We start from the raw sequence: 9,147 nt of genomic DNA on the forward strand, positions 1-9,147 counted from the left end.
CACAGGTGTCCCAGTAGTATCCAACGAGCAAACCCCCTGTGCCCAGCCCATACAACTGCGCTCCTCCTCAGCCCCTGCCCGTGACATGGCACTTCACTTGACAGCCCAGAACCGGCCTCTCTAAGAATCGGGCGCGGCCTGCACGAGCTTGAATTTGCCCTGTGTCCTTGCTGTCAGCGTGGGAGGAACGAAACAAGCGGTCCGCGACAAACACCAGCTTGATTCGTGGCCCTTGGTGATATGCGACACTGTAGCTGTCGCTGAGTGTCAGAGCTGGCCTGCTTCGCTCGTCTCTTTGACGAACACGACGAGTGTCAACCACAGTCAAAGAAATCATCGGCTGGTTTCTCGGGATGACGTCCACCTCTCCATTTGCTCGTGCTTTCCCGTCAAAAGACTCATCGCGGCTCGAGCACACCCTTTCGCCAACAACCCACTCCCTCACTAGATGAGTCGCGACCCTTGTGTGAAACTCGGCGATGAGGAGGAAAGAAGGGCTCTCCCTGCCTGTCTCGTCACCTGTCTCGTGATGGCACATCTTTGATGAATGTTCTTTTGTCGCTCCGATATCGTTATTGGCTCTTTCTGATCTTCACCGCCGTGCTCAGCTTGCTCACTGAATCCAGACCGGTCAGAAGCCTATGAAACATTGGTCTCAGATAAGATGGGGGGATCTCCCCTCTGCGCAGTAGATCCGATGTAAGTACGCGATGGTTGGTGATGTGTAGTGTGACTGCAGGTTCCACTTGACATGCTTGAGCGACGCGCATCGTGGTCTTGGATATCCCATTGACTCTCGCCGGATTTTCCAACAACCAGGGTGCAATGTGCTTGAGGCTGCGGGTGTTGTCGGGGTCTTTTTCGATGTTGACCCCTCGCCACATTGTCTCACGCTGGTAAGGAGCAAACGATGCTTTTTCGGGCTTTGCATGCTCTCGGTGTGTATTGTGTGATAGTGTAGGGAGCCGCTTCATTCATGTTACTAGGCGCCGCGTCTTATTACGGGCTGGACGGAATATGCGGTGTTGCGAAGGGCTGTGGAAGTGGCAGGTTGCAAGGCTGCATCACAGACAATTGTCTCAATGCTGACAACAAGCAACAAGAATAGCGACGCTGCTTTTCAGGTGAGACTCACGCATTGGGAAGTTGATACTCTATCAATTACCATGACTGACTGTGATAAAGTGACAGTGTCAGCTGACAGATTGTGTTAGGACTCGTGACCGACAGTTATATTCAGGGAGACCATGTTCCTAAACAGTCTACGGGAATGGATTGTTCTTTCAAGACATGGGCAATGTTTTGTGTGTGATGAGTTCGGATCGCAACATCCCCATGCGAGGAGAGTTGTAAGTGGTAACCCCGGGATGGTGATTTCAGAGAATCTCGGCGACCACTCTCGTCGCGTCTCCTGTGTTCATGTCACTGCTATGCAAGCAATCGTCGCTGTCTATGTTCCTTCTTGTTTTAGTGTGTTTTTATTCTATACGTAGAGCCCAGTCTTCGAACTGAGATACATGGAGTAATTGTTGGGCCAAATGGGGGTTTGCCTCAGAGGGTGATCACTGGAAAGGAATTTCACTGATCGTAGGAAGCACGTCGATGAGTGAAGACAAAAATAGACCACCTCATCTCACTGACGCCACCGAGTCTATGATACAGAGCTCTCAGGCACGGCCATAGCTACGCAGAAAGTTGATGTCGGCAGTGAAACCCATTCAAATGGAAAAACAGCTTGGTTTAGAATCGAAGCCACGAATGCACATTTTGACATATTGGTGTCTCGGACCGACATCAGCTTAGAAATTGAACATTACTACAAGAAATATATCTATAGATCTATATAAAATCATGAAGTTCATCGCTCATGCACTGCAGTGACGCCATTGGTGTTGGCTGTTCGACGACGTTTTTATATGTAGAACTCGAGCATGGACTGGGCAAGTGGCGCGCACCACAATGGGGATATAATCAATCAGAATGAAAAGTCTCCGCATCGACCGGCTCCTGACCCAGTTAGGAATTTGTTCGCAAACGCGCCGTTGGTCTAGTGGTATGATTCTCGCTTAGGGTCACACCCTGAAGCATTGCTTGCGAGAGGTCCCGGGTTCAATCCCCGGATGGCGCCTACACTTTTGCCGAATTCGCCTTGAATCCATTTCATTTTGGCATTGAAATCTTGCAAGTTGTAAATTTTTTTTGTTTGGCAACATGAAGAACCCCTTTGGAGGCAGACAAATGGCTGGGGCTGAGAACTATGGCTGGAGGGGTATCACAGGCGCGTTAATGCACGATGAGACGCGTCTCGACGCGCGACAGCGCCACACCTGCAATTCCACTTTACCGCGATGATGGCTTGACGTCAATCTTTTTGCACAGCAACGCTGCACGTCCGCTTGTCGCCCTATCCTTTCGACGTGGTATCAATACTCGGCTTTACATCACGACCTCGCAAATGACCTGTAATCCATGGATTGGGCCCCCACCCAGCCATGTCCTCCTCTCGACCTGTTGCACCACCTACAGACGTGTCCCGTCCAGGCTCAGGCATCCTCACGCCCAGCTCTGACAGTCTACTGAACCACGATGCGGCGTTCGGCGAGGTATCCAAGACGGCGGGACGGCGGGGCTCCAGCGCACTGGAGCACCTCCTCAAGTCTTATATCGTCGTCAAGGTCGGTAGCCCCCTAAACAACCGCACTTACGAGACACAATCTGATAACCCCCGAGCCGTTTCGTCTCAATGCTGTGGCCAGACCTTCCACTCTGCAGCCGTTGATGCTCATTCCCCGCGAGGAGCTGTCTCTTTCCCTCCTCGACCTCTTTTCGCCCAATGGGGATCTTCCCTCAAGCCGACTCTACGAATCCCACATCAAGATCCCTCGATCTTGAAAGACCGCATGGCTGACAGGCCGAGCCTCCTCATCGCCCGAAATGAGTCTTCGAAAACGCTGTACGCCGTCGAACGAGCCGATAAGAACCTCTTCACCGTGTGCAAGTTGGGATCATGGGTCAACATTCAAGAGCTAGCTGCCAAGGCGACCGTGGCGAGCCAGACGATCGCCAAGTCGCGACCGAGCCCGCAAGGACCGCAGGCCGTGCCGCTGACGACGCCGCAGCTGCATAAAGAACAAAAGGAGAAGAAGCTCGCGATCGAGGCGCTGCAATCTATCGTGCGCAAGAGGGCGAGGTCGCAATCGACTGTGACAGTGGAGGAGACCGGGCGCGCCGAGAAGAGGATCCGGTCCGACGATGATGCTTCCAGGCCGCCGACGCCTCTAAGTCAGACTGTGGTGGGCGAGAAGAAGACGGCGGGTCTGGCGCATGTGTTCGAAACAGCCCCTGCTTTGGCTCCGGCGCTAATGGAGGATGTCATGGCCTCGCCGACGGCTGAGAACATGTACAACAATATCCGGGCGCAGTACTTGGAAGTTCTTTACAAGTCCAAGGTAGGCGTCTCTTGCAGTTGCTGCTTTCATGCTATCCGGCTAACCAACGCAGGGTTCGCTGGCGTACTTTGCCAAAGGCCCTTTGTCGCGCGCCAGAGCGGCTTTTCACATGGACTGCGATGGTAACCTCAGCATGGACGACCTCATCGAGTACCTGACCAGCCAGATCATGACGACGGTACAATTAGATAAGAAGTATAGGGAGACGATCCCTGACATCATCTCCAAGATGAAGACGCATGTTGAGAGCTCAGATGACGGCAGCAAATCGAAGAAAAGGAAACCCAAGAAGATGAAGCTCGGCAAAGATGGCCTGTATCCCACCGAGGACAGCGTTGTTCGGACATGGTGGACGGCAAATCGACCTGAAATCGCGGACGAGGACGCAAGCATCACACCGGCGCAAATTCGTTCTCACGTGGACCTCCTCCGAACTCGAGAGACGCAACTCCAGATGATTCTCATTCTGGAGATTCTGAGCCTGGAGCCTCTGCGACCCAAGGAAAACGAAGAGGAGAGCCAACTGCCAGGACTCGCACCAACAGAAAACAAGGACGGCTCTGCATCACAGCCTATGAAGAAGCGCAACAAACACAAGCTCCCGGTGCTAGTTGACGTGCATGCCGATCGATTGTGTATCTGGCAATCCACGGCCTCTGACGAGCTCAGGTTACTGGAAGATACGCAAGTTGTGACGCAGGCGGATGGGACCAAGCTGGGCCAAAAGGCTTCGGCGGACCCCTTGAAGGACTTTTGCACTGATATCATTATGCAGTTGTAAGTTTACCATGCTACACCACAACAGGGCTCCTGCTAACCTTGCCCAGTTTTGCTGCCCGCCTTCCGGAACTGTGCGACGGAATCAACCGAAAACTTGGAGGGCCCGTCATCATTCCCACCCCTAAGCCAAAGCAGACGAAACCTTCATCAAGCTCCAAGCCAAAATCGAAGACAAACGTAGTTGCAAAGCGCAGCATATCAGCGTCCAAGGCATCAAAGAGCATCCAGGAGGAACTGGCAAAGGAACAGTCTCGCCGTAGCGTGTCTCGGGGGCCAGGCAGCGCCATCGCACTGATGAGGTCGGCCACCTCGTCAACGCTGCCTGCCCTCAAGCGAGAGTCTAGCGATCAGTCGCTCCTGAGTGGCATGGCCAAGGCTGAACCAGGCTCCCTCTCCGAGAGATCGCGGGTTCTGTCGAGAAGCAGCAGCATGACTGCTCTCGGCGATGTCAAGGCTCAGAAGAAGGCCATTGTCGATGCCGAACTGCGGAACGCTATAAGCATGCTCAGGAAGCCGAACCGCGAAATGGCCAATCTGGATGTTGTCGAAGCTGCGGAACGGAGGACGTCCGGCGGCCTGTCGCACACGAGAAGTACGTCATCTTCCATGTCCCAGAATGAACCCACGACTGACCATTGCATGATAGAAACGAAAAAGCCCGTTCGGCACCCCCTCTTCCAGTCGGTGCAGGTCAAGGCCACGCCTGCCAACAACCGATTCCGCGACGCCTTGGCCGAAGCCGGCGGCAGCGCAAAGATGCCAGCCATATTCATGCCGCCGTCGAGCGCGTCAATGATCCCCTCGACAGCGAAACGACGGAGCACGTCCGACTATTTCGGGTCGTTCTCATCGTCTGCCGTCAAAGCGACACCCTCGAGGCCGAGAGCCTCTGCGCCTCTCGGTGCGCCGCATGACGAACCCAGCATACCCCCTTCCTCGCCCCTCATGGCGAGGGTGCCTGCGACGACCCCTGCGCAACCTCGGCCGCGGGCAATGCGCTCCCCGTCGCCGATCGGGGCGCACATCTTTGACACGCCTGTCAAGGCGGCCACGTCCTTCAGCTTGCCGGAAGACGAAATCGCGGCGACACCTGTCATGAAGACGGCTGCGCCTGCGGAGAAGAAGGCTTCTTCGATTTACGAGAAATTGGGATGGGATGACGACTTTGACGACTTGTTATGAGAAATTTGTTTGGCCTGGATAGGAGCAGGACCAGGCAGCACTGGGCTGGCGTATTCGTGTTGTTGACATGCACAGGGAGGACTGTCGGTTTGGCTTGCTAGCTTTAGGGGTCTCGGGAGGTGATATGGATACCAGGCATCATTACAATCAGGATGGACAGCATAAGCGGACGCTCAGAGTGGACATTTGTCAATGTGCGTGAATGGAAAGAGGGGGCGGGGGCGGCCTAGCTAGGTAGCTATCCTATACCCAAGAATTATACTTTCGCATCGTGACCAAAATCATGCTTCACGCGCAACTTTCTGTCCTAGAGGGCGCTCGCCCCTTCTCCTCCTCCTCCACCACCATGACAGGCAGGTCCCGGACGTCGACGTGCTCGGACGTGCCGAGGTCGATGACGCGAATGGCCTCAACGCCAACGATGCCCGCCCGCAGCGCGACAAACTTGAGCTCGACGACGTGGCAGGCGCCGGCCGCCAGGGGCCCGACGCGCGTGTCGGCGCTCAGGCAGAGGACCTCTGTGGCGTCGACGAGGGAGCTGCGCTGCATGGCGTGGACGACGTTCTCGTCGAGGACGGCGTCGGCCGTCTGCCGCGCGTCGAGGAGCGTCTTGCCGCGTCCCGAGGTCGAAGGTGGGCGCACGGAGCGGGCCTCGTTGCGACGGCGCTTGGGGATGGCGACGAGGGCGAGCTTGCGCGGCGGAACGACGGCGGCGGCGGCAGCGGCGTTTCCAGCGCTGTTCCTGCTCGTGGCTGGCGTCTCGGGGACGCGGTTCACGACGTAGACGGTCCAGGAAAAGGGTTCGCCGGGGTAGAGGGGCCCCGGTGGTGCGCGGAAAGTCATGGTGAGGCCGAGCTCGGGGATGGCGGCTTCTGTCGTGCGCGATGTCGCGGCTTCGAGGGCCGGCAGGGCGTCGGGGCGGCTCACGGCCGGGGCGGTGAGAGACTGCGCCATCTCGGAGCCGCCTATGGAGAGCTGGGACGGGCGGTGGGCGCGTTGAATGGCCTGCGGGGCAGAGCCAAAGCCGGGATTGACGGGGAGGGTAAAGTCGAGAAGCGTAGACCAGGAGAGAGTCAATTCGGGCGTGCAGACACCGGGGATGGCGTGTATGGTACCCTCGATTGTGATGTCGAGGTCGCGTGTCGGAATCTTTGTCGTCATCTCGAGTTGCTTTGGGGCCAGGCGGTAGAGGAGCGTGACGTGATCGTGGGCGACACACGTCATGGGCAGCGTCAAGCCAGACTGTTCGTTGAGGTTCTCAATGGTACCGTCTGGAACAGACAGCTTGATGCTGTCGATGGTGGCCTTGCAGTCAAAATGCGGTGTCAAGTCGATCTCGAGCAGCGCAATCAGGGCGGCGCTCGTGGGGATGGTGTTGGGTCTGGAGAAGCGTACGCGCGTGTGTATCGCCGGGAAGACGTTGATCTCGAGACTGGACTGCGTTCGAATAGGCTGCATGTGTTCCTTCGTCTGCGTCACGGGAGCGACGCGCGACACACGCAACGCCGAGAGCTTGGGGGCCACGCCTTGGAGCGCCGGGTCGCCGTAGAGAGAATCCAGCAGGTTAAAGCCCGCGGGCACGCCGCTTCGAAGGTAGCCGGCCTTCTCGCCGACGGCTGTGGACTGGTCATCGGGCTTCAGGCTTGCCGAAGCGCGGAAAACAACAGTGGGACCCTGCAACCTGATGCGTGGCCTCGAGAGAAAGACGGGCAGCTTCCAGACAGCATAGACATGTGGCTGGCTCTGCTCGTCGTCGCTGTCACTCTCCTCGGCGGCGTCGACTACGATAAAAGGGTCGTCTGTTTCCTCCACCACACCTTCAAAGATGGTGTCAGACGCCGGGGGTCCATCTCGATCCTGCGCTTGGCTGTTGACGATCTGTGCCTCGAGAGAGATGTGCAGCCTTGACAGGTAGGCGCGGAGAGTCGTCTCATCGGCAAGCGGTGTGCGCAGAATGATGTGCACGTCCACCGTTTCGTCTGCCCGAACATCAGCCTTTACGCAACGGTGCCCAAGGAGTGACCTACAGACCAAAGAAGAGAGTCTTGCGCTGCTCTATCGTGTCAAACACTGATCCCGTATCGGTAGCTTCTGTAGAGAGTTCCTCTAGGTCAAGGTCCGTTGCCTGGGGAATGATGTAACTGAGAAATGAGTGCTCAACAAAATCCGAGACTCCATTTGGACTTGACCGAAGGCCACCCTCGTCCTCAGCCATTTTCGAGTCAAGGGGCGGCCTGAGCCGAGCGCATCCTCTGACGACAGCCTCAGATGTGTGCTCTCAGAGTCAAGTTGGGAGATCGGTGAGGTCGGCGTCACGTGAGACTTGCAAGGCGATATGTGAAGAGGTCGGCCTGTGAGAAGAGGCGCCCTCGAACAGATAAGCGAGCTAAAGATACACTTGGATACCCAATCGACTAGATGTGCTGAGATGCTTTTATTTGATTTTTGATATCAGGGTTTGCTTTACACACCTGAAGTCAGAGGCAAGATGGCCAGAAACGTGAAGGAAGACGTCCCCTGAGCCTGAGCAGCGCTGGCTTATGTAAGTATGCCTTATGTAAGTACATGGTCAGATCCACCGTCCATTTAGACGAGGCCCGTGCACTTTGACAAGGCTCTGGGCTTTGGCCTTTTTTCGGCCCTGGACTCGCGGCTCTGGGCCCTTCTCAAATTCTCGGTAGCCTGCAACTCAAAGCCGCGCCAACATTCGTTTGCTTCACCCACCCACGCTCTTCCAACCGCGACAACGTCGTATGACACCCAGCCATCCGTACGTCGTGGCACATCCTATTGGGAAAACGGATCGCATCGTTGACCCGAAGAGCGCCTGATCGCCGCCACCTATCGGCACCGTCACACGATGAATAGCGTTGGGACCCCGTTCGGGCAACCTGCGCAATGGCAGGAGCATCGGACCGAGGATGGTCGACTCTACTATTACAATGCTGCCACCAAGGTCACCCAGTGGACCAAGCCCGAGGATATGATGACGGCTGCCGAGGTGCGTTGCATGGACGCGCCGGCGCATTCCATGACTGGTAAGCTGACATGGCTATAGCGCGCTCTGGCGAACCAGCCATGGAAGGAATACACGGCTGAGGGTGGCCGCAAGTACTGGTACAACACTGAGACGAAGCAGAGCTCGTGGGAGATGCCCGAGGCCTACAAGCAAGCCTCTGGCGCCACCGACACCTCCGCGCCCCCGGCTGCCGCTCCTTACAACGGCGGAGATCGATACAGTGGAGGAGGCGACAGGTACAACGGTGGTGGAGACAGACACAACGGCGGAGACAGACACAACGGTGGAGACAGATACGCAGGTCACGACCGCTACCGCGACGACCGAGACGCTCTCCCTGAGTCGCGCCAGCTGACCTACAACAGCGACCCTGCTGCCAAGGCCTTCGTCCCCGCCAGCAACGACCCCGACTACGCCACTTTTGAGGAGGCTGAAGCCGCCTTCCTCAAGCTGCTGAAGCGCAGCGGTGTCCAGCCCGACTGGAACTGGGAGCAGACGCTGCGAACAATCGCCAAGGATCCCCAATACCGCGCCATCAAGGATCCCAAGGATCGCAAGGCCGCATTCGAGAAGTACTGCCATGACATGATTGTGCACGACAAGGAGCGTGCCAAGGAGAGGCTGACCAAGCTGCGTGCCGATTTCGAGACTATGCTGAAGAGGCACCCCGAGATCAAGCACTACACCGCTGGAAGACGGCGCGGCCCATGATCGAGG

General features: G+C 56.7%; 3 protein-coding genes and 1 non-coding gene across 4 annotated transcripts; 3 read left to right on the forward strand and 1 right to left on the reverse strand.

Moving 5' to 3' along the window:
- The first annotated feature begins 2,036 nt into the window (after positions 1 to 2,036).
- On the forward strand, positions 2,037 to 2,128 carry VDBG_15091. The gene has a single exon. It is a non-coding gene; the product is annotated as a tRNA-Pro (tRNA).
- A 364-nt stretch (positions 2,129 to 2,492) lies between these two features.
- On the forward strand, positions 2,493 to 5,411 carry VDBG_04437 (conserved hypothetical protein; the record flags this gene model as incomplete). The annotated part of the gene is made up of 4 exons (XM_003004785.1): positions 2,493 to 3,449; positions 3,502 to 4,226; positions 4,277 to 4,821; positions 4,876 to 5,411. 4 exons carry the CDS (start codon positions 2,493 to 2,495, stop codon positions 5,409 to 5,411), a joined length of 2,763 nt encoding a protein of 920 aa, XP_003004831.1.
- A 288-nt stretch (positions 5,412 to 5,699) lies between these two features.
- Positions 5,700 to 7,626, reverse strand: VDBG_04438 (conserved hypothetical protein; the record flags this gene model as incomplete). The annotated part of the gene is made up of 2 exons (XM_003004786.1): positions 5,700 to 7,390; positions 7,443 to 7,626. 2 exons carry the CDS (start codon positions 7,624 to 7,626, stop codon positions 5,700 to 5,702), a joined length of 1,875 nt encoding a protein of 624 aa, XP_003004832.1.
- A 645-nt stretch (positions 7,627 to 8,271) lies between these two features.
- On the forward strand, positions 8,272 to 9,141 carry VDBG_04439 (pre-mRNA-processing protein prp40; the record flags this gene model as incomplete). Its single annotated transcript, XM_003004787.1, has 2 exons — positions 8,272 to 8,412; positions 8,470 to 9,141. 2 exons carry the CDS (start codon positions 8,272 to 8,274, stop codon positions 9,139 to 9,141), a joined length of 813 nt encoding a protein of 270 aa, XP_003004833.1.
- Positions 9,142 to 9,147: the final 6 nt, after the last annotated feature.

The sequence above is a fragment of the Verticillium alfalfae genome, genomic scaffold (genome assembly GCF_000150825.1).
Source record: "Verticillium alfalfae VaMs.102 supercont1.5 genomic scaffold, whole genome shotgun sequence".
In the NCBI taxonomy this organism is placed as follows: domain Eukaryota; kingdom Fungi; phylum Ascomycota; class Sordariomycetes; order Glomerellales; family Plectosphaerellaceae; genus Verticillium; species Verticillium alfalfae.